The sequence below is a fragment of the Dreissena polymorpha genome, chromosome 7 (genome assembly GCF_020536995.1).
Source record: "Dreissena polymorpha isolate Duluth1 chromosome 7, UMN_Dpol_1.0, whole genome shotgun sequence".
Lineage (NCBI taxonomy): Eukaryota > Metazoa > Mollusca > Bivalvia > Myida > Dreissenidae > Dreissena > Dreissena polymorpha.
In genome coordinates this window covers 78,322,242-78,348,434 of record NC_068361.1, presented here as the reverse complement: position 1 = coordinate 78,348,434, position 26,193 = coordinate 78,322,242, and the positions used below count along the sequence as shown (strand labels likewise).

The 26,193-nt window shown below is 37.8% G+C and overlaps 1 protein-coding gene across 1 annotated transcript in view; it reads right to left on the bottom strand.

Moving 5' to 3' along the window:
* Positions 1-23,631: 23,631 nt before the first annotated feature.
* Positions 23,632-26,193, bottom strand: part of LOC127839855 (uncharacterized) — a 33,442-nt gene continuing 30,880 nt past the window's right edge. Inside the window, exon 13 of the mRNA XM_052368245.1 lies at positions 23,632-23,691. Within this exon, the coding sequence (XP_052224205.1) occupies positions 23,632-23,691 (60 nt within the window). The remainder of the gene's footprint in view (positions 23,692-26,193) is intronic.

The window sequence follows — 26,193 nt, the reverse complement described above, 5'->3', positions numbered from 1 at the left end:
TAACTCTTATTTAATAAAGTGAATGATAATCGTCCATAGTCCTGAAAATATCAATTGTACAAAAACCACAAAGGGGAAACAACTCTAATTTTAGAAAGTGTATGGTAATGAATCTTGCGCATGGCAAAGATCAATTGATGTCTATAAACCCATGACGTGTCATGTTGAAACCTTGTATAATATTACCTGAGATATAGTCCTAAAAAGTTGCATAATGCTAAAACAACAAAGGACAATAACTAATTTAAGAAAGTGTATGGTTAAGGTTCTCATGCATGGCATTTCTCCTGATTGATAGCAATATATCAATGAAGTTTCATGTTGACATCTCATATACGTAGTTTACAAGATAAGTATTGATGCAAAGCATCAAAGGGCGTCGGGAATTTCAGTGTAAAAGGCACTCAATGAAGTTACATGGAACGATTTTTTTCTACTGTAAATATTAATATATTGGCCGATTATTTTAAACAAAATAGAAAAAGCTACTGGTATAACCATTATCTATAATTTTGTGTTATAACCCCACAAATAACCATTATTTATGATGTTGTGTTATAACCCCCAAAAAACCATTATCTATGATTTTGCGTTGTAACCCCCAAATATTTCATAGTTCATTTAATTTACATTGGTTTCCTTTTTTTACTGGCATCCGTGTGCAGTTTTCATTAATGGAACAAAACTGTGTAGGTTTTAAAAAATCTGCTTCATCTTGTAAGCGTAATTTCATATTTTTCTCAACTTCAAGGGGAGATGATTCTGAACTTATTCTTACGTTGCTCATTTACGATAGGGGTTGAGTACTCATTGATATGAAAACACTGTAAAAGTTTGAAAAAAATTGAATGAAAACTGTAAATTGCATAAAGAATCTGCATTTCACAATACTTTGAAATTCAGTAAAAGATCAAAATAGATTTATTGCTCCGATATTCATCATTTTCAATAGGGTTCGAGTAATACTGATATAAAAACACTTAACAAGTTTGGAAAGATTCAGACGAAAGTTGTGAAATCTTTTTAACAAGTGGAAATTGTTTATTTTGTCAAATTTAATAGAAAAAATTCTGGACTTATTGTCCCGATGTTCCTCATTTTAAATGAGGTAAAAATGCTCATTGATATGAATACACTATAAGTTTGGAAAGAATCTGATGAAAAATGTTGACATAATCACCTAACCAAGCAGTTTTTCACTTTTATTTTTAAATTCAAAGAGACATAATTCTGGATTTATGGTCCGATATTGCTCATATAGAGTTTGGGTTGGGTCCTCATTGATAAAAAAAAACTGTGCAAGTTTGGGAACAATCGGTTGAAAATTTTGGCCTTCGAACAACGATTTCAAAATTTCTCAAATTCTAAGGAAGATAACCATTGACGTAAAGGTCGGATAATGCTAAAGGGCCAATACCTCCTGGATAGTAATACGTGTCGCGCTTCGCGCTCTATATGTGGTTCTTAAAAAAAACAAACTCCGAGGAGTGTTTGACTCTAGGGAAACGGGTTGCTGGGACACAGCTCCTCCTTATAAGCGGCTGCTTCCTTTATCGCAACTCATTGTTACAATCAATAATACGTGTCGCGCTTCGCGCTCTATATGTGGTAGGGATAGTACTTAGGGCCTATGATAGACAACCATAAAAATACATGGATAATAGATGTGTTGTTTGCATTTATTTGTTAATATAAAAACGCGTGTATTTTTTATAAGATATTTAAGTGATGTAAGAAAGTTTTATTAACGTTGTCACCACGCGGCATCCAATAATTTTAATAAAAATGCCCAATTGTAGTAAAATGGATTTTAAAATGTCTACATAAAATAAAGCTTTATTATATTTATTAACCTGACTGAAAAAAATTGTCAGCCGCCGAACTGTTCCGTTCGTGCCGGATCCCGGGATTGAACTTCTAAATTAATTTGTCATTTTGTTTAATGACGCAATACACACTGGGTCACTCAACCTCCGCACAGAGATTTGACTGGAACCAGCTTAGCTGGATAAAATGAAAAACATGTATGTGGGAGCAAGGAATCACGATTCGTTCTATATTTTGAGCATTATCCCAATCAATATAATCCTGTCTGGTGTTACATATCAGTAAATTATTATGTAATTTGCAAGCTGAAACGGTACTAGGAAAAAAACGTCAACAAGTTGAAAAGGCCTTTAAAAAGCGATTTCAGTTCTTTCAATATCAACAAAATTATGATATATTTGATATTTTAACGAAGTTTTATGTCTATCAATTCACAATTATCATAGCACTTGAGATATACAAAAATGTTTGTATATTTTATTTATATATGGGCAAGCATATAGCAGAATTTAATAGTTGGAAAGAGAACCCGACTTTCTTAGTCTTTACTGAACAACAAGTTGTAATAGACACCCGACTTTCTTAGTCTGTACTGAGCCTATGTATTGTTAACATAGAATATAGATTATTTAAGGAAATCTGGATTTCAGGGAAGCGCAAATGACTCTCATTGGAAAACAACTGTCGTTCAGACAAGTAATTAACAATAAAGTAAATTGGCAGACAACTGACCCAAACTTCCAGACAGCAGTCCAGGAAAACTGACTTGCAAGTACCAGACAACACAATTTTGTTTCTGATGCCTGAATTGAAATGCTGGACAGTGAACAATCAACTTGCCGGACTATACAACTGAGTCACCAATTGTTCAAATTGTTAAGCGACTGAAGTGTTCAGTTTGAATGTTAATTACTTGTAACCATATGAGTCGCGTTCTGAGAAAACTGGGCATAATGCATGTGCAGTCCGCACAGGCTAATCAGGGACGACACTTTCCACTTAAATTGGATTTTTGATAAGAAGAGACTTAATTTAAACGAAAAATGTCATACAAGCGGAAAGTGTCGTCCCTGATTAGCCTGTGCAGACTGTACAGTCTAATCAGGGACGACACTTTACGCACATGCATTATGTCCAGTTTTTCTCAAAACACGACCCATATTAATATATATTCATATTTATATGATACTGTACATAACTATATACACTAAGATACATGCATATGCAGAAACATAGTTCAATAGGTGATGTCTTGTTCATTTACATAACATAAGTAAATACAGGATATAATTTGTTGAAGGTATATACTAGATATACTAGTAATTTAAACAGTATTTTTATAATTAATTCATCATCGCATCGAAAGTTTATGCATAATGACAACAAAAATATGTGCATGTATTTCCTATGAAGAACCAATACTTGGTGTTGGCGGGGGAGATACACGCACAATGAATGAGGATGAACTCAGAATCCTAATGGTGTTGCAATTTAACCCATTTATGCCTAGTGGACGCTCCCATCCTTCTAAATTGGATCAATTTATTTCCAAAATTAGAGATGTCTAGAATATTTATTTCTATATTTATAATATTTCTTACAGAAATTCCTTTAAGCAAACAGCGCAGACCCTGATGAGACGCCGCATCATGCGGCGTCTCATCTGGGTCTACGCTGTTTGCCAAGGCCTTTTTCTAGAGGCTAGGTATAAATGAGTTAAGATATAAATAAATGGAACAACAAGTTTGTAAATATTCTGAACATTCGGTGGTAGCTTTATTTAATATATCACCCTATAAAGGTATTAAACAAGGTTTTTGCCCGTAAATTAGGTAGCGCATATGGTAAATTTAGAAAATAAATGCTCCCAAACTAAACAGCTTAAAATACAAGTAGTTTTAAACACTAAGGCATCACAGTTTTCTGACTACCGTTGTATGACTGGCATACTTCAAAATGCGGCGAAAAAATCCAAACAAATAAAGATCCGAATGAGCGACAAAATGACCAAGCAAATGTAATCAAACAAACCTATGAATGTTCGGATAAGGTTTCGCAGATCCTCCCTTCTCTGCAGTTCCGGCTTCCCCTCGATGAACTGGAAAACAAGCGCCCCAAGACACAGATACACCGTCACCACTATCATCAGGGGCAGCAGACGCTTCCATGACATTGCGGTATCCATGACGACGAGCGTTCCTTAGCAACGACAACGTTGGATTTCAGATCTCCATTCCAGAAAATGATGCAATTTACTTATGCACAATTATTTTGTTATTTCAATCAAACACAATTGTATGACATTTTATATTGTTTAAAATTGGCAAGAACCTTTTTAAATAGTTTATTAAAACTTTATACAATCCAAATCATTGTAAAACTGTATACTGATTTTCCGTCGAATTGTACTAAAGCACTGTAATTTTGGAATCTTACATTTTTGCAATACCATGTACTAAACCACTGTTATATCTTACACTGTCTCAACAACAGAAGTACTATATTTAAACAATAAAGCTTTCCGAGACGTAATACACAACTAATATCATGAAATGTATCCAGTTCTTGAACAAAGACTAGTCCCAACAAACATCCAGGTATTTACTAACGGCAACTGACTCATTGGTTCGGAAACCCGTACCAAGAACGCCAATTGCCAAGGTTGTCAAAAGCCAGGTTATTGCTAATATCAATTAATATCAGCCGATTATGATTATTACAGCAACTACGTAGTTCGCTAATACTTTCACACCGATTCCCGTTAACAATTTGGCACTGAATGATCATACATTTTCATCTCGAGAACCGCAAATCGCGTTGCGAGGGGATGCAGTCTTGTGTCGAGAGTAATTTCTCTTTATTGACAATATGCACCAAAAATAACGGAGAGTTCTGAATTTCGAGCGTAACAAATTTTGTGTTAACCCATTTATGCCTAGTGGACTCTCCCATCCTTTTAAATTGGATCAATTTATTTCCAAAATTAGGGATGTCTAGAATATTATTTTTTATATTTAAAATATGTCTTACAGAAATTCCTTTCAGCAAACAGCGCAGACCCTGATGAGACGCCGCATCATGCGGCGTCTCATCTGGGTCTACGCTGTTTGCCAAGGCCTTTTTTTAGACGCTAGGCATAAATGGGTTTAAAGAACGACTAGGGTTGTATTCAAACAGCAGCTTTGGAGCATCTTAATTTCATTTAAGATGTGAATATATTTTTGAAGTCATCAAATCGCATTTACACGGAGAAAATTAAACCCTCAACTTTGTATTGTATATACGGTAACACATGAATACAAAGTGCTTTTAAATAGATAAACACATTCAATACTTAATGTAAATAAATGTTTAAGTGTAAACCAAGGTACATTATACATATACCTTTTGTTTAGTTTATCTCTCAACACACGTTCCCTTCACACGAAAGTTACTACCGATTTATAATCCAAAATAAACAGTTCTGACAAACGCACGGGCAGACGCTTCTATTGAACTGGGAACCAGACAAATCTCCCGCGGATAGCCAGATGATTTCACTTTCTATATATGTCCGCTACCCCAGAACGCACTGACGCCAGTTTTATCAGAACCTACGTATAGCTTAACGTTTTTGCAGATGCCCGGAGTACTTTAAAGGGACAATCCCCATGCGTGTAGATGCAATATTGTAGACCTTTCTTTTTTATTTTACATTTTCACTGACTTTAATTTTCGATCATATTTTGTGTAAAAGAGTGTTTAACGCTTTTGCAAAGTTAGGCTATTGTGAAAGGCTAACTTGTATACACAGTGGCAAACTCAAGTGTATTTTCACGGAAAGATGCATTTATGTACTCATATTTAAATAACTACGGTTTATTTACAAAACAGCAACGCAAAAAATATTTATAACAGATTTCATAAATCGCTACTTTACAAATTTTAGAGACCGTTGATTGTTTGGTGTAGTCCAAAAAAATATATCGTTCCTTTAATATGAGTGGAAAAATACAAAATAATAAAATCGTGGAAATAAAATTGAAAGCTTCTCCTGAATGCGTGCGACTAGATTTACAGAATAGAAGACATTTGCCTCATTGACGAATGCATGTAGCTTGGTTGAAATTAGGTTCGGAACAATGCCCGGGATACAATGCCGTCCCAAGAAGTCCGAGTATGACACCATTGTGCGACCCGTAGAAAAAAATCGGCCATCGTAACGGCATGAATGTAAACTCCAATACGCAGCATCGTAAAGCAAAGTTTTGTGTACCGTTTAATTACTCACAACTGCGTCGACAAAAAAAGCTTACAAGAGAGAACCTGTTTCTCACGTAAATACCTAAGTATTTAAATCGCATTAACGAAAGTATATCAAAGCCATGTTTTATCTCCCTGTATCTGAGCACTTCGTCGAATTCCCGATGGGTTATTATACAATATGTACAGGCTCTACCGGTAAATCGAACTAGTTGCTTTTCAATTAACACACACCCGCGCAAAAAAGTTCTTAGAAACGTGTGAAATTCAGTTCAATTCCTCTACTTGCCATTCTGGAAAGTTACACATAATTCTGAGTTTTTGTTTGTGACCTAAACGCAAATTCAATTCTGACAGTATAGAATTAAGTTTGATGACTTCCCATACAAAAAAAATACTCTTAAGTTACTATGCTCTGCTGAAATTTTTATACATTTTCCTTTACCCAATGTCTTATCAGTTCGGATTTATACTACATGCATACTTATTGGAACTTTTTAATTGATGTTTGTTGTAGTAACCTTTAAATTTTTAATCCATCCAAATTAAATCTGTGATATGATGATCATAATTGATACGTTTGATGTTTTCTGCTTGAAGGTGCTACTCAATAATACTGTGATAGTACATGTCTGCAAAGCTACAATGTGGTATTAATGTTTTGTTCATTGATGTGAATCTCAGTATTATATTTCATGTATTTATTATTATTAATATAGTATTTAGTATTATTTTATTACTAGTGCCTCTCTATGGTGTGCCACCAACAACAAGGACCACAATGGAAATAAGGGATATTGCTGTTTTTTGTGTAATCATTGGCGTTGGTGTGCATGCCATTGTGCTTTCTATGCATGTACTTTTCAATTATGATTGTTTTTTTTTTACTTCATATTGTTTTATGAACATGTTGTTTTAATGCATTGTGTGTTTGTATCTCCAAAATAAATCTATCTATCTATAAATATAAACACACGGTCTATCTTGATAGGACATTGGGGCTTTTTTGAATACGAGGCATGACGGAAAATAATCTTGAATTAGTCGCGCCCATGAAACGTTAACTCGGGAACGTCAAGGGTTTATTCGCTTCTCAACAAGCTTACCATGGTCCAATCGCCGGTCCGGTGAGCTTGGTTGGTAGTCATCATAACGGGCAGGTTGTGTAAAAAGTAAGACCATGCTAGAATTGACATCTTTCATTAAACATTTAACAGCTGAAATATGCAGCTAACATGTATCATTCGTCCAAACTTTCGTGAGTCTATATAATTGATTAGATAGGAGTGCCTGGACCCACTCCGTGTCCGTATATGTGTCGCGTTCTGAAAAAAAACTGGGCATAATGCATGTGCGTCAAGTGTTGTCCCAGATTAGCATGTGCAGTCAGGGACGACACTTTCCGCTTTTATTGTATTTTTCATTTAAAGGAAGTCCCTTCTTACCAAAAGTCTTGTTTAGGCGGAAAGTGTCGTCCCTGATTAGCCTGTGCGGATTGCACAGGCTAATCTGGGACGACACTTTACGCGCATGCATTTATGCCCAGTTTTCTCAAAACGCAACACATATAATGCTGTATCAGGAGCGAGACTACCTCATAATTCAAAATGCACACGGTTCATGTTGTATGAGTCGGTCTTAGGGACAGTTTGGGTCAAATGTGTCAGGTCTCAGGCATAAAATGGCTCATCATAAACCGGCTTGAACGGACGAATGGACGATCATTATTCAGGTTACACATTTTCGCGCATTATGTCATAAAATCCCGTTTGAATTAGCAGGGATACACGTTGAATGTAACAAATTCGAGACAACAACAGTCTTACGCATTACACCATCATCATTCGCAAGTTATACAAGAAATCCATTGTTTGTGTTCGACCAGCAAAGATTTTGCTTCTATTTTTTACCACAAAATATCTCAATAGTTCTACATTATTTTGGCAACCCGAACAATGGTTCATACGTTATTTTGACAACCCTGTCAATGGTTCCTACGTTATTTTGACAACCCGGGCAATGATTCCTACATTATGTTGACAACCCGGACAATGGTTCCAACGTTATTTCGACAACCCGGACAATGGTTCTTACGTTATTTTGACAACCAGGACAATGGTTTCTACATCATTTTGACAACAAGGACAGTGGTTCCTACATTTTTTTGACAAAACGGACAATGGTTCCTACATTATTTTGACAACCAGGACAATGGTGCCTACGTTAATTTGACAACCAGAACAATGTTGCCAACGTTATTTTGACAACCCGGACAGTGGTTTCTACGTTACATTGACAACCAGGACAATAATTCCTACGTTATTTTGACAACCCGGACAATGGTTCCTACGTTAATTTGAAAAACCGAACAATGGTTCCTACGCTAGTTGGACCACCCGGACAATCGTTCCAACGTTCTTATGTCAACCTGGACAATGGTCCCTACGTTATTTTGACAAGCAGAACATTGGTTCCTACGTTATTTTGCCAACCAAGACAATGGTTCCTTCGTTATTTTGACAACCAGGACAATGGTTTCTACGTTATTTTGACACCCAAGACAATGGTTCCTCCTATTGGATGCAAACTTAACAACATAGTAAAGCCCCAGTCCCATAAAAATGCCGGATCAACACGGTTTATATCCGGGATGATCCGGCATGTGAACCGTGTAGCCGCAGTGTAGCTCCGTGTGGATCCGTGTAGGACTTGGGAATGTCCTTGGCGCTCCGGGAGGCCAACACGGCAGTTTTGGGAAGTTCAAAACTGCCATGTTGATCCGTGACGATTCGGGATGTAAACACCATCCGGGATGGTCCGTGTAGCTGCCGTGAGGGGTCCGGAGACAGCCGTATAGGGTTCGAGGATAACCGTATTTATGCCTTGGTTGTCCGTGTGCGTCCTTGACAGTCCGGGAACACAGTTCAGACCCATGTCCTTCAAGGACCGTGACGGCAGTTGTACGGCTGTGCTACGACGATGCAACATGGGCGATGAGATGACGACTGACAAGCTAATGGTCATGAGATGCCAGCTTCTACTACACATATCTCAGGTTGAAGTATCCTGATTGTTAAAGCGAAGCTACGAAAGAGAAATAGAAAATTCGCGAAACATATTTATCTAAACCAGTGACTTGAATGAAAAGGAGAACCATCTGGGTCAGAAAATGGCTTGCAAGACGACCAGGCCTGGTTGATTACTTACGACCGATAGAAAAAACGCAGCAAAAGACTTATCGTGCACATAGGCTATCAGATATACCAAAAGATCCTGAAACGTATTGAGCAAATAATCAAACCGAAGAAGTTAAACTGCAGAAGCATTTGACAGCTGGCATTAAGTTTTGCTAACATTTGGAACAGTTACCACTGTCTGATGCATGGCTTTCAGGTCGCACACAGCACCATCTCCAATGTCATCTTTCAGGTCTGCAATGTGTTATTGTAGAATTTGCTTAGAAACCAATGTCCTGTCCTTGAAACGCCATATAAGTAGATGAGCATCGGCAAGCAGTTTGGCGACCTACAACAGTTGCATTACTATGTAGTTGTTTTGGACGGGAAGCACATCGCCGTGCATAGTCCTCGGTGTGGTAGCTCCTTGCACTACAACTACTAGCATTTCATAATCCTCATGGCCTTGATCGACGTCGACTACAGATTGATTTGGGTTAAATTCTGCAGCAATTCATTTCTTGTTCAACATTGGGTTCTCATTGAGCCAATCGGCCATGATGTCCTCATTCTTCTGAAAGGACGAGGGACGTCTTCTTCTTTAGGTGTCAGTTTCTGTGGGTGGTGTTGATGGTTGTTGATCTACTTGTAAATGTAATGGCAAGCTTGATCGGGGCCTCGAGCTTGTTTCTCCTTTTTAGTGATGTTTTTCATCCATGGCAGATGCTGCTTGTGCCTGAAAGGCTCAGTTTGGTAATACGCTTCATTTTAGGTGGAATTTTGACGCTCTATATATGTATACGAGTTTACACCTTCGATATTTGATTGCTGAATGATGGAATCACCGAAAATCAACCTGCTTTTATACAAATTATTGTCGATCCGGCGAAGATCGGATTTGGTCCGTATAGATATCTTGTTCGTCCGTGTCGTTGTCGATAAGGTCCGTGATGGTCCGTGTAAATGCCGTGTTCGTCCGTGTTTATCCGTGTCTCGGACGTGTAGGTCCGTAGCCCTGTCGTGCATGTCCGGGACATTCCGCGTGGGCGCCGTGTTGATGGCGTGTTGCTGCCGGGTCTGGTCCATATGGATGCCGTGTTGTCATCGGGGTGATAGTCTTTGGAAGACCGTCGACGCTCAAAAATCCCCAAAAGCTACTTGATCCAGGGAAATCCAGGAAGATCCGGGACTGCCGTGTCCATCCGTGCTTATATGGGACTGGGGCTTAAACGCCAAACATAGTTTATCCCGTATACTTAACAGACATTAGACGGCTACACTGTCCATGTCTAATTAGTGACTCGTAAGCCATTTGCATGGCTGGGTAGTACTGTTTGATTTGAAATTGTATATAATAACTATTATATGTATGTACTATGTGTCACTTAAAAAAAAAATATGTAACTAAAAATACTAAGCCGGCAATTCTTACCTAACTTGTTAACAGTAAGCCGATTCAACATGAGCAGAACAATCTGATTTTCATTTATTAGTTTACTAATTTACTAACTAACTGACAGTTTTCGACTCTTTCACTTACTGTGTTAACAATACGCATATATATTAATGGTCCACTTCTTCAACTTCACTTCCAACATGGTACTTCTAACGAACATCTACTGTTTGTCTGTCAGGGTCACTCGTACTCCAAGAAACACACGTCCAAGTTTACAATACGATGGCTATGCAGTACAAGTTGTTCCGATTCCTGCAAGGGTTTGCTTATAACAGATCTAAATCTAAGTAGATAAATTCAAAGAATGTTTAACATTATCATGCTCATTCTCACGAAACATTCTTTTAATCGTTTGAAAACTGATAAACTTTAGAACAATAAATATCTTTTAAAAGATATTTGGGGGATTTTGAAAAGACAGATTGATAATTTACATTTGGGCCGCGCCCTGTAAATTAGGGCTTTAATACATGTGCGTAAAGTGTCGTCCCAGATTAGCATTTGCAGTCCGCACAGGCTAATAAGGGACGCCACTTAAGGCCTGAAGTGGATTTTGCTAAGAGACTTTCCGTTAACGAAAAATATCATAAAAGCGGAAAGTGTCGTCCCTGATTAGCCTGTGCGGACTGCACAGGCTCATATGGGGCGACACATTACGCACATGCATTAAACCCCTTTTTACAAAGCACGGCTCATTTATAAATAATTCAATTAAAAACAAAGGTTAACCCATTTATGCCTAGCGTCTAGAAAAAAAAGGCATTGGCAAACAGCGTAGACCCAGATGAGACGCCGCATGATGCGGCGTCTCATCAGGGTCTGCGCTGTTTGCTTAAAGGAATTTCTGTAAGACATATTCTAAATATAGAAATAAATATACTAGACATCTTTAATTTTGGAAATAAATTGATCCAATTTAGAAGGATGGAAAGTCCACTAGGCATAAATGGGTAAATCGCAATTGGCAAGTTTCGAATGCCTATCCTGGCTTTCATGAAAGGTATCAAGACAGGAAAACCGCGTACTGACCTTGGAATCATATCTGTAATGTATTACGTCCAGAGAAAGTGCACAATATTTAAATCCATAAAACTTCTGTTCACTACCAAGTTTCATCATTTAGCCAAATAAAAAGACTTTGCTTTGCAGCCATTATGTCCGATCCTCGGCTTCATTGTAAATTCACAAGTGTCTTCATTGAAATAGAGGTCCCAGATGCTGCTCAGCCGATAATTTACAAAAACGGATAGATCTATGATATGGTTTTCAAATGTATCGATATATGTTGTTTTCTCCAACTGATCGATGATATTTAAATTTGCATATTATATATCAGACCAATACATATTTGTAACATATGTTGTTTATTGCACTAGACGACACAGTTGGCTTAGGGTTTATTTTGCTTTAAATTAAGATATCACACTTAAAATCCAGTTTAAAGGAGCCTTTTCACGATTTGATAAAGTGACAACTTTGAAAAAAATGTTTCAGTTTCGCAGATTTTCGTTGTAGTAAAGATATGTGTGAGTAATACTGTACATTTACCATGCTCTAAAATATCTATTACTTGCATCTTTTGACGATTTAAAAACCTGCAAATTATTAAGAATTGCAACGCGAAACGATTGAATAATTTGGAAAGTTTTGTTGGTGTAGTTATATTTTGTGATAATACGAGGATTGCTTATATAAAGTATAAAATACATCAATCATTGTATGAGCACGGATGACCGAATGGTCTAAGCGATTGACTTTTACTCCAAGGGTAAGTGGTTCGAGCCCAGTATGGATTACTTTTCTCTTTCTTTAATTTCATTCTTGTTTTTTTTTACTGTAGCTTTTAGATCCAATGTTTACATTTATCAATATACATGTAAAGCATTTAATGAAAAACTTAAATACATGCTAACATCTGTGAAAAGGCCCCTAATACCTAATTTAACATAAAGTATTGCATAAACTCGATTTTTTCCGAACAGGATACAACTCTTTTTTATGACGTAATTGAATTAGGCCAATATAATGGTAGTGTAAGGAATACGAATGGACAAAAAGAGTATGACATCCGGAGTGTTTTAATGTCATTATCAGTTTCAAGAATTGATAAAATTGACGAAAAATTATTTAGTTTATCTGTAATGTATGGTATACAGGTATTTAACATGGCCGTTAATCACATGCGCCACCTCTTTTTGCGTTGCATTAATAAATGAGCCATTTCTACTTCCGAGGTGGCACTAAGGACCGCATGTTTTGAAAATTCACCGCTAATTCTACAGAGTGACTGGTGAGTAAGATTCAACATATTTCGCATTATTAAAACAAATCGGGCAATTTAGTGCGATTCCGCAACGATAAATTTATCCACAAATGTACAGAAACACATACTCACAACCCATTTAGAAACGTGGCGACCTTTATTAGTTGCGTAATGGTGGAGTTATTGACAGCAAATCGATGTGTTTTGCCTGTGTGACGAGGACATTTCAAACAAATGAAAACGACAACGACACCAAACCACTGCTTTGAACATGCACAGGTTGGTACATTCACAAAACATTGGCCACTAGTCGATCTAATAGATAAAATTGTTTTTTTTTCGTAAAGATGCCAAGGAGGTGGGGGTTTATGACAGGAGGTGGCGCCAATGCACACTTTCCGCTGTTTTTTATTTTCGTTACCGACCGTCCTTGAGGGGTATTCCAGGTTGCATGCTCGATTTTTTTTCTTAATTCGATGATACTGCAATATACATGTAATCGAAAAGCAAAGTTTCAAAATAATGAAGAAGCATGTGTTGCAAAATGATTTTGATGATTTCTGTCATTTAATATGCTATAAAACTGGAAAGTAACTTGAGTAGAAAAAAATGGTTTACGATAAAGACCGAGCTATCCTAAAAAAATAATTGTAAGTGGGGACAAGCGACATTTTTTAGCCTAATTATAATTCGTTCACCTTTGCCTTTTAGTGAAATAAGCATTTTGATTAGGGGACAAATCTCATCGTTTCAAGCAGAAATAACATCTTTTGATTATTTCTTAAATTATCTTACTGTATAAACACATTTATTGTAGAAAAAAATATTTTGAGAATGTTGATAATTTTGTATTGGATTATACGTATTACATATTTTGGGTTTATATCGTACAATATTTTTTATTCAGGTTGCTGACATCTTAATTGAGTTGGTTACTTATATATTGACATCTTTTTTATATAGAATATGTATATCTTCTATACATATTTGGGTTTAGTTATAGACGTTGAAAAATTAAATTGAAAAGGAACATAATGTAGCTAATGTTAGTCATGTGATCATTCATATATCGTGCATTGGTGCCACCTTATGTATTTAGCGCCACCGCCTTGGCATTCGCTCCATCTCTTTTAGAAAAATACAAATTATCTGTTAGATTTGAAAGAGGCAAATGGGTTTGTGCACGAAAAAACTAGTATATGTTGAGCGCATCGTTTGATGTCAATAGGGTGTCAAGCTGGTAGCATGTTCTCGTCTCACAGGCAAAAAAATATCAATTTGCTTTCAAAAACTCCACCATGGCACAACTTATTGTACGTGTCTGTACAATAGTTGATCAATTAATCTTCGCTCAATCGCATTACATTGCCTGATTTTTAAACTATTGCGAAATATGTTGAAAAACATGATATCTACCTACCATGTAAAATTATCGTTGAAATTTCCAAACGTTCGGTTCATAGCACCACCTCGGAAGAAGCATTGGCTGATTTATTAATGCATCACCAAAAAGATGTGGCGCCCGTGATTTAATACATTGTATTCATGTCCATATTTACATAGGAACGTGTTGCCTATTGTTAAGAGATTGTGAAATCGAGCTTTGTTTTTAATCAGATGACTCCAATGTATAAACTATAAATATTGTTATAGGTGGAAGAACAAACTGCGTCGTGACTCAAAATGTCCATGTGTACTAGTATTTATTATTTTACGTGTATTTCATTCTGCTATACCGTGCTATTTTAAACGTGTATATCACTACATATACCTGCCAGAGGCATAGGGTAATAGGCATTGCCTTTCAACACGAAACGATCGACCTGTCAAACACTGACCTCGCCTTAGTTAACATGTAATGGAAGAGAACAAAGAGCCTTCAAATGTTAAACTAGAAAAATATAACAGTCAATAACGTAAAAAACTTATATGCCTCATTAACAAATTATTTTCAATTAATATTAAAAAGTAGCCAAAGTGTTGATTTTCATTTTTTGAACTTCCATGTGCATATGTTGTTGTATTTGCTTCTTTTAATTTCTGTATTTTCTTGCGCATAAAATCATAATAGCAAGTTAAATGAAGAACACCATATGAACTTAAAATGCGATCCTCAGGCTTTATTCCATTAAAAAACGGGCAGTTATTATAACAAGAGGGCACCCAAAGTCGCTCACCTGAGATAAAAAGAAATGACCTGTTCTTTGCAGCCCAAGATATCATGGAACAAATGTTCTAACCAAGTTTCATGAAGAATGAACAACAAATCCCCCCCCCCCCTTCCCTCCTGGCGGCCATGCTTTTTTAACAGACCTAAACCATTTTTGAACTCTTTTAAGATATGTCCAAATTTCATGAATATTGGGCAAAAAAATGTGTCTTCTAGACTGTTCACACGTTTTCACTATATACATATAAAGAAAACTGCCCCACCCCATGGCGGCCATGTTTTTTCACTGATCAAGACCATTTTCAAACTCGTCCGAGACATCCACATAACTAATGTTTTGACCAAATTTCATGATGATTATGCAAAAAATGTGACTTCTAGAGTGTTCTAAAGCTTTTTTTACTATATGAATATAAGGAAAAAGACCCCCCCCCCCCTGGCGGCAATGTTTTTTTTACCGATCAAACCATTTTCGAACTGAACTGTTGTATCCAGGTGTGGTAGTGCGGTCTCGTTCGCAAGATTTAATGTTACACAAACAACTTGAAACAACAAAACAATGAATTCAAATAAAAATATACTGTTACAATCTGCTTATTGCTCTTGTTGATTCTTAACTCCCAAGAATATACATATGCAGGCGTACATATTTCACATTTGCAATATTAAACATAGCCAAATAATATTTTAACAAATTTACACTTTCAGTAAACTTTAAATATTAACAATGTTCGGAATTTGTAACATTTTAGGCGTCATTAAATAAAAATCACACATAAGATTCTTTTCAAGCAACAGTTTATATACAATTATTTTACTCTGTACATTTCCTTTCTTTCGCACCGACTGAATTGCTGAAGTTTCCTACAGTCAGGACAATACCATTTTCCTTTCGGTTACTCTCTACGTTAACACACTGGTAGTGGAACCAACCTATGGAACACGCATATTGTTGTCACAACATATCATGGTCCCAAACTCCCCCTGTTCACAGTAGCAGAAAGATTCGTCTTCAGCCACATTTTCACTGTTGTCAATCGACTCATTGTTGTTGACAATGGTATTTAAAGATATAGATTGCAAGACTTTGGGGGTCTGGAATAAAACTTCCCAACTAGCTCTGGGAGAATGGCAGTCTTGAACAAAATCTCGGATTCTGCACAAATTTTGTCCATGTGACCTGACAAAATTCAATTTCTTCCACATGAAGATCCAGTGCTGTCCATTACAACAAAGTATGCCCGCTCCATGCCAGTGCAGCCCAACTGAGTCTGTATCTGGTAGAAGTAGTCGTGATCCTTTGTTAAAGTTTTCACGCCGTCATTCGCAACTAAGTAATCCAAACCTTCTAACACATTGTCTCGACAACGATAGGGGGCATTTAATTTCTAGCGTAGCCTGGTCACAGCAGTCGCAGGTCAACAATGCCGTCTGGTGACGCACCAATAAAACTGACTTTTTCATCTGATATCACTTAACCAACATCCTCAACTCGACAATTTTCGTGCAGGGCTCCATAGCAGAAATGAACTGCTCCTTGGCTTCGATTCATTATCTTTACCCCATTTGCTGGCTGGAGTTTCCACATTGGCAATACCTGGATCGCAAATGCTCTTTATGAGGCTTTGTGATGGAGCAGCTTTACTTGTTACACAAACCTGCCTTGCCCGTGATGCTGTTATCCGACCGGCTCTAAATTGGTGCCATAGTTTGTTGTTCCGCTGTTCTCTGGTAGCAAATTCAATCGCACAGCACAGCCTTAGAACATTTCAAGTCCATTTGTTTGCAATGTTCAACCAATTCAAAGTAAATTCATTTCTAAGCATTTGTCATTTTCTAAGTCCGATAGAACTGCTGGAAAGTCCTGCGATATTGCCTTTGGCACAAACTTATCACAGTAAGGTTCAGTGATTGACAAAATTGCTGCTTTTTACCCAGCTTCTGCAAGAGTTTTTAACAACTGGTAAATATCTTCATCAGAAGCTTCTGGAACTTTGTTGTCCCGTACTTTTGATGCTGGAGTTCTAGGAACTGGCGTTCTAGGAGTTGGTGTCTTAAGGGTGGACTGTGTCACAAGCTTTCTCCTCTAGTGCGCTCCTGAAATTTTGCTTTGCTGTCTTTGCTGCCGTGAAATCTATATCTTAAATTTCTTTGTATGATACCTTCTTCAGGGCAGATGGCAGCAGCCAATACGCCTTTTCCTCTGTAAATGTTTTTGAATAACGAATTTTAACAGTGTTCAATAGCATAGAGAAGCGCAGCTATATGGGTACATGCCTCACCCAATCCGGCCATGCAGTTACAGTGCTCCCCAAGAATTCTTCCATCTTTTGCACAGATTAGCCATGGGTCTAAGTGGAGTCTCACTAAGTCTCTGTTAATGCATAACTTTTGCACTATTACAGTATTTCCGTCACATACAATGGCACATCGCTCTCGGACCCAACCATTTATAAACTGATTGTAGGCATCCAGACCTTTGTACCTGGCCGCCTCCAATGCAGACAATTTCTCTCTGTATGAAGTTGTATCCTTTTGTTAATACTTTAATTAATGTAACTGCAGTGTTTGAAATTTTCTTTGTCAAATTTAATGCGTTTTTAACAACATATTTAACGGAACTACGGAGGTTTTCAAATTATCGGTAAGTATCATGAAGCGATGCATTTTTTTGTTTAGCCTCCAAAAATAGCCTTCCGATAGGTGGCGGTGTTGACGGACGTTGTTTTTTTTTAACATCTTGTCTTTTATGACTTTTTAAATATAATTTTAAGACATTTTTTTGTGGTGTAAGTGACTTTTTAAACAGGTGGATGACAGCTGCGAACAACATAATAGCAACGGAAAACAAATTCGTGTGATTTCCCCTCCCTATTAGGAATATTTTTATGATTTTAATCTTCGTCCATTTGTTCGTCATGGCGCCCACGTGTTAAAAAACTGTGAATGAAAGAAAACGAGTTATTTTATTGGTGTTTATATCGTCTTAGATTGGTCTAACTGTTTGCAACTGTGTTTTATATGTTTTATGTGTGCTTTTATGTGTGATGAACGGCAGAAACAGATTTTAGACCACATGTGCTTAATTTACAGAAAACCCCAGAATCTATAAAAGGCGGCCATCTTGAACCACGCCACGAAATGTGTTATAGATACAACTTTAGAGTATTCCAGTAGATTTGTGCCTTCATCGTTTGCAAAACTGTGTTGTATGTTCTTTTATGTGCTTTATGTATGCTTTTTATGTGTGCAAAGTGGTATAGACAGTTCTTAGACCACACGTGTTTACCTATAGAAAGGCCTAGAAATAATAGAAATTAATAAGAGGCAACCATTTTGAATCTTAATGCTGACACTTTTAACTGCAGACTTCTTAAAGTATTTTAGAAACTTTCGCATCCATATATCTGCCTGACATCTGTTGTGTTGCGCGTCACATTCTAATTGAAAGCCGTAAATCTCAACTGCAACTCATAAGAAACTTTTACGCCTGTCTGCCCGATATTTATTGTGTGTCCTGTGTCGTGGTACCAGTGTTTTGTGTAGTACCTAGCCGCTTATTCGCATTTATCCCATGATTAGAAAGTGCAAGAAACAATGGTAAAAGAACTCGGCTAATATTGCTGCTCTAGAAATCTCGCAGCGTCTACGGTGCAAAATCAAACAGGAAGCAGCCAAGAAGTCCCTGGTCCCACATGATAAACTTAGCAACATAAATCTGCAAGTGCCCAAAGCTTTTATATACAGACTACTAATAGTATTTGACCTCATTATTCCTTTTAGTCGCTATATCATGGCTTCGCTTGCTATTCCAGCAGGACCCCTTGAATCTCCAACCGTAGATACTGAAGCACGACCTTATACCTTGAACGTCGAGTCTGCCCTTATCAAGAAGCTGAAGGCCGCAAGAAGGAACATTTCACTTGAAATTCACCATAAGAGGGGAAATCTCGTCATCGATGCAGACCTGGCAACCTTTGAACTGTTGAAATGTGCTTTGCTCCAATATTACTCCATTAGAGGACCTAACCGTTCAATAGAAATTAAGAAAGTTTACGATAATAAGCGAATTGCTATCACAGAATACATTATCTGCGTATTGGGTAATGATTGTACTGAACATTCCTACACACTAAACATCTATCCTACAACCAGTAGATGCCTGGTCAACGGAAAAGGTATGCAGGGATTCATTGACGCTGACCTTCCCAAACTCCAGTCTATGCTTCAAGACGCCCAGTCTACTTGTGGTTATAGTTTTGAATACATAAACAGAACATTGCAATCTGAAATAGAAAAAGCTCTGAACAAGAACTCTGAGAAACCTTCTGATATTTGCCGAGGCTGTAACAAGAAATGTAAATCTCGTAGTACCCTTTGCACATTTGGTAATCATTGGATACACTACCGGTGTGAAAAACTGACAGAATTTGAAATATCATACAACGAAGACAAAGACAATAAGAACAAACAATACAAATGTAAGCTCTGCGTATCCTCCCTGCCTGCATTAGCTCCACCACCTCCCTGTGTCTTGACATGTGCACAAGATATACTGGATGAAGAGTTAGGTGATCGTTGTGTGGCCTGCGAAACTATCATAATGGACAACAGTGAGGCATGTGACAGTTGTATGGGTACTTGCCACCTGGCATGTGTATACAAGAACGGCGGTAGCGTGATCTGTAACCTTTGCGCCGCAAACCAGTCCCAGATTAACATGACAAGTGGCACAGCCCGTAATAACACTGCTTCTCCCAGACATGATGCTGATAACTCCAGAGGCGTAGCAACCACCCACAGCGAGCATAACTCCATCAATCAGTCCACTTCGCACCCTGGTTACTCCTCACCTGCTTGCACTACCCCCTCTCCGGCAGGCTGGAAATCAATCCTCAGTCATCAACAGTCTGTCCCTCCCTACACAGAACTGCGACAAATGCTTGCGGTCTGATGAAATTCGTGCAAAAGAAATCAAGCTAACCAAATGGGAGAGTGAATTAAAAATCAAAGATAAAAAGATGGACGCACTCCAAAAAGACAATACTAGACTCGAAGCATTAGTAAAAAAACTTGAATATAGAAACAACGAAATGAATCTGACAATTAAAACTCTAACTACTAGAATCTCCATGTTCGAAAATGAGACACTCCTCAGTAATACTCAAAACATTGGGAACACTTTTATGACGAATGAATCTGTATCGCCATCAATTAACAATAAGTCTGAATCAGATCAGGTTGGAAACATTAGGAGCAAATTTGCGATAAGCTGTCAAGCGCTGCATGATAAAATTTCAGATATTGTATTTGGAGAAATGGAAAAGAAAATCGACTTCATTGCTAAAGTTTTTAATAATAGCACACAATCTTCATGTGAGGACGATTCTATTACACCCAGTTCATGTATGCCAATATACAGTCTAACACTACCGACCCTAGACCTTTCACAGGAGGTCCTCTATTTCATGTGACACCATCGCCACCAACATTTTTATACCCCCACAAATCCTGAAATGGCCCCCACCTACATTCCTATACTATACCTCCACCTGGTTTTCCTTGGCATAGAGGCATCCCAGACTTCCCCCCTGCACGCAGCCTTCATTCTATGCCAGGAGGCGATCAGACCATGAGCAGTGTCCCGGCAAATCCGCCTACCGATAACTGTTACAGGGTACCAGGAAGGGCCCAGCCGGAGAGTAGCGCCTCACTTAAACACCCTCATTGTCAGCCCTCAGCAGGATGTGCACAGCAGGCAAGCAGTGTCTTACGTCAGCTGCCAGACGATAGCCACCCACGCTCGGTACCCGGAAGTGCCAAACCGGTGAACATCGCTCGATGTACGCTACCGGACGACGCCTCTCATCACCCCAGACCAGGAAGCGACCTACGGGGAAACAGCATCCATTGCATGTCACAGTCTGGTAACAGCAAAGCAGGCTCAAGTCTGGATAAGATGGGTAATCCTGGCATGACAGAAGTGGTTACAGCTGATGCAACCAGAAATTTTCGACGAACAGCCTCAAACATCCTAAACTTTTAGCAATCGAGGACCACGTGTTACTGCGAGTAGGTTCGTTCAATTGTAAAGATATGAAAGCATCAACACACGCGCTATTTTAGAAATGTCGAAACAATGTCACATTATATTACTACAAGAACACTGGCTCTTTCAAATTCAAATGTCGCTCCTCGGTGGTGAAATATCCGATAAACTAGACTACGCAGGTAAAGGATCAGACTTTAATGATCCTTTATTGCCTATCCAATTACCCCGAGGATATGGTGGAGTGGCCATACTGTGGGACAAATCTATAAGCAGTTTCATCAAACCCCTCCATGAAGGTTCGGAAAGAATCCAATGTGTGGAAATCTGCGACAGAAACGCATGCAAGATGAAAACTCTCATTGTGTGTGTATACATGCCTTGTCAGGGGTACAGTACTAGTACTGATGACTTTTGTAGTGTCATTGATGAACTTTTTGAGATTATCTCTAAGTTTAGAAACTCTCACAACATCCTTATAGGCGGCGACCTAAATATAGACCTTAGAACGCAAAACTCTGAAAGAAGACGATCCTATATTGACAATTTCATAGACGAATTTCAACTGGAATATACATGTGTAGGCTCTACGTTCTTCCATCCAAGTGGGGCGTCTGAATCTGAAATAGATTACTTTCTAGCGACAAACTCTAACCACTTTATACACAGAAATAAAGAAGTTCTCCCAATAGTGTCAAACGTCTCTGACCACGTGCCAATCACAGTTATTATAAAACTTGAGCTTACAGCAAAACCATCAGGAGACTGTACTAAGGCTAAATTAACTATTATGAATAGTGTAAAGTGGGACAAAATTGATAAACAATATTATGCTGATCTCGTTGCTTCAAAGCTCAATAATTGTGGATCGCGTATTAATCAACCAATAGAAAAGTCAGTTACTGAAATTTGTAATATTATGTGCCATGCAGCTCATGAAGTACAGGGAGAAGGAAAAAACCAAGAAACACTAAACCCAAATTAGCAATATGGAACAATGAAATATCTCAATCCTAAAGAATCTCAGAATAATAAACAAACTATGGAAAGCGAATGGTAGTAAGAATGAAACGTGTGACCAAACATTCATTGAAAGAAAGAGCGCCAAGAAGGAATTTAGGCGACTATGTAGGGTTAGTGCCGCTAAGAAATTGAGCGATGAGAAACAAGAGATTATGAACTCTAGATCATGTGACAAGAAACTATTTTATAAACTGATTAATAAACAGAGAGGATCCTTGAAACAAGTGGTTGAAGATCTATATGTAGGAGAAACACTCTACTCAGGAACAGATGGTATTCTCGAGGGGTTCAAAGCACACTTCGAGCACTTAGCACAACACTCAGATGACACCAATTTTGATAAAACCTATCACAGTCAGGTTCAATGTGAGATATCCGCAATCACCAATATCGTCTCCAACTCACCTGTGATTCCTGTGACATCTGCTGAACTGACAAAAGCCCTGAAAACAATTCATAAAGGTAAAGCGGCGGATATTTTTGGTATTAACATAGAGCACGTTGCATTTGGCCCGGACAGTTTAAGAACTAGTATTCTTGAAATCATCAACATTATCTTCAATAACCGAGAAAATCCTACCTGTTTGAAAAGAGGTATCCTAACCCCGGTCTTTAAAAAGAAAGGTGTCCCATCTGAAGTAGGGAATTACAGAGGAATAACAGTACTACCTACTCTGTGCAAAATTATAGAGACATTTTAAGAAATAGAATTCAAGACTGTATTTTAAAAGTGCAAAATGCTTCACAACGAGGCTTCAAGTCAGGGTCCTCCCCCTTAAATGCTGCCTTTATCCTGGAAGAGTACTATCGCGAGTGTACAGACCTAAAAACTCTGCTCATGTGGTGTTCTTAGACGCCAAGTCAGCGTTCGACGTGGTCGACCACTCCCAACTTTTACGCAGACTCTACCATGCAGGTATAAACGACGGTCATTGGCTCTTCTTGAAATCCTTGCATGAAAACTCATCCAGTGTGGTCAAGTATAGATCCCAAATAAGTGGTTCCTTCGATATATCACAAGGAGTACGTCAGGGAGGGATCCTCTCCACGGACCTCTACAAGCTCTACGTCAATCCTTTACTGGATAGGTTAGCCGACACCGGACGAGGTGGGCGTATTGGCACCGTACTCGCTAATAGCTCAGCGTGCGCAGATGATGTATGTTTAATGGGTAGAGACCACACAGATGTACAGCTAATGATAAACATGTCCCTATCATTTGCAAATGAAGAACGTTACCTTCTTCAACCCACAAAGACTGTGGCCTTAAATATCAAACCTTCCAAAAGAACAACAATCCCTAAAAGTGAATGCTTCAAACTGGGTGAAATTAACCTTAATCATGTCGATACCTCCGTCCATTTAGGTATAACAAGAACGACGTCTGTCTGTGAAACAGCTGAAGTGAACGTAGAAGGGAACATCTCAAAGGCATGACGTGCTCTGTACAGTCTCCTTGGAGCCGGGCTGCACGGTCATAATGGTCTGGACCATAAATCAATGCTGGATCTTTATAAGTCATTTGTTCTTCCTGTGCTCACCTACGGCATAGAAATATTCACACCAAATAGTACTCTCATCAAACAACTGGACCTGTTCCAAAGGAAAACTATTAAACAGATACTTTCTCTGCCAAATAACGCTGCAGGTCCCTGCGTGCTTATCCTTACAGGACTTTTACCAATTGAAGCATTATATCATCTGAAAATCTTAAACTTTTTCAACAATATATGTGGCCAAAAGGAGTCTAGTATTGAACGCCAAATTGTGGTACGACAACTTTCTGTGAAATCAGGAAAATCCTCATCATGGATAAACTGTGTGCTCCCTCTCCTTGTAAAATATGACCTAGGAGATGTTGATGATTATCTGCAAAACCCTCTTAATAAATCCCAATGAGATTAAAGGTACATAAAACGGTAGTGAATTATTGGAAAGAATATATCGATAGGATCGCCCGCACATATTCCTCTTTGAAATACATGAACATTCAATATTCACCTGGCAAATTTCATCCTTTGATACAAGTTGGATGCTCCTCAAGCACTAGAGGTAACTCGACTGCCTACAAGATTCAGGCTACTCACCGGCACTTACGTCCTCCAAGTAAACAGATGCCGCTTCAACCAGTATGCCATAAGCGCAGTGTGCCCGAACTGTAAAGTGGAAGATGAAACAATCGAACACTTCCTGTTACACTGCTCTGCATTGGAACAGGTAAGAGCCCCAGTTATGTGCCAAATCTGGAATTTACTGGAATCTATGGACCTCACCAAACAAGTTACTTCCCCTTCCCCTGCTCTACTAGCCCAAACCCTCATTGACTGGTCAATCATAGTCCCAAACCACCCTTCATATAGAGACAAAACGCTTATGTTAGAATTTCATATACGAAGACTATTCTTCTACTTACATACTACAAGATATAGGCTTTATAAAGAACTGTCTGGAAACTGAGGACTTCTTGGTTGCATGGCATGCGGTCTAGATACTTGTTCAGTGTTTGTAATGACTGATGTGTGTTATATACGAACCCTGTGATGTACGTGTGAAAGAAAATAACATGTGGTCCATTTCCCCAACGTCTGTATAACCCGTGTGTATATAGACCGTTCCATAATCGATAAATTGACCGCCGCCATATTGTCAGTCACGTGACTGTCCGCCATTACACTGCTGCTAACTGGTGCGAGACTGCGATTCCAAAAGCCAAAACGTAGAGAATACCCGCTTAACCGTTGTCGGATAAATAAATTACTTAATGAATTAATGTGAGGCGATTATCACATTTTTGTTGTTTAAATGATTGTTTGAAGTTGAGATTGATTGTTACAAATAAAATGTTTAAAATGCTTTCGTGTATTTGTTTTTTTATATCTGTAATCAAGTGGTAATCATCGGCGAAAATTTGCCGGTTCAGTCGCTCATACTATGTCTTTGATTAGACTTGTTACTTTTAACGTTTCACAAACAATTCACGCATGTTTTGTTGTGTTGATTTTAATAGCCGCAACATCAAGCAATTTATATTTTAATTAATACTTATTAAAGATTCTCGCGCAATTAATTGCCGCTAATTGTTTGTAATTGGTCTCATGTGGTAAAAATCTACATTCCAAAATCATAACATATTATATTAAGTATGATATGTTTGATACGCCTTCCTTTATTTTTCTTGTTCTAACTGATATCAAAGATAAAAAATTGTGGTTTGGATTTATAATTATTTTTTTTTTGTGATGGAATTTTGTCACGTTAAAAAACGAGCTTTTTATCGTGAGAGAGTGATATTGATCTTGACGATATTTATGTGATTATTCGGAAGATGAAGAGAATGTGATCTATGTGATATATCTATATTTTCATCTGTGAATCATTTAACAGCTATAAAGCTAAAAAATACTAAACAATGTATTTTATAGGTCTTTGAAGTAACGCAAAACATATGGATAACGACACCAAATGTTTAGTCAATTAATCCACAACAAAAAACTCCGAAAAAAACACCTAAATAATATTTCAATAATATATTATTAGCGCCAAACGAATGTATTAATACATTTATTTGCAACTTTAAAAACGCGGCATAAGCATCAAAATAAAGATTATCTGAAGACTAAAAGGCCGACAATTTGACACAACAAAGAGCTCTATGCATAAGCCGTAATATTTTTTGCAGAAAGCTTCAATAAATTACAATAGTAATACATCTAATTATAAAAATTAATTATGAATGGCATGAGTACGTTAGTGTGATAAACACGTGAGTAATAGAAAGTATAAGGGGTGCATTGAAAATAAACGTACTACAAAGCCCTATTAAAGCGAAGTGCATGACAGTATTAACATGTAATTTTAATTTGATGGGTTTTGTACAGAGAATGACGCTATTGAGGAATATTAACATACAACTGAAAACACAACTTTAACATGATTCAATTTAAACTGTGTATTCATGTATATTGAAAACTCGTTACTAGTGAGTAC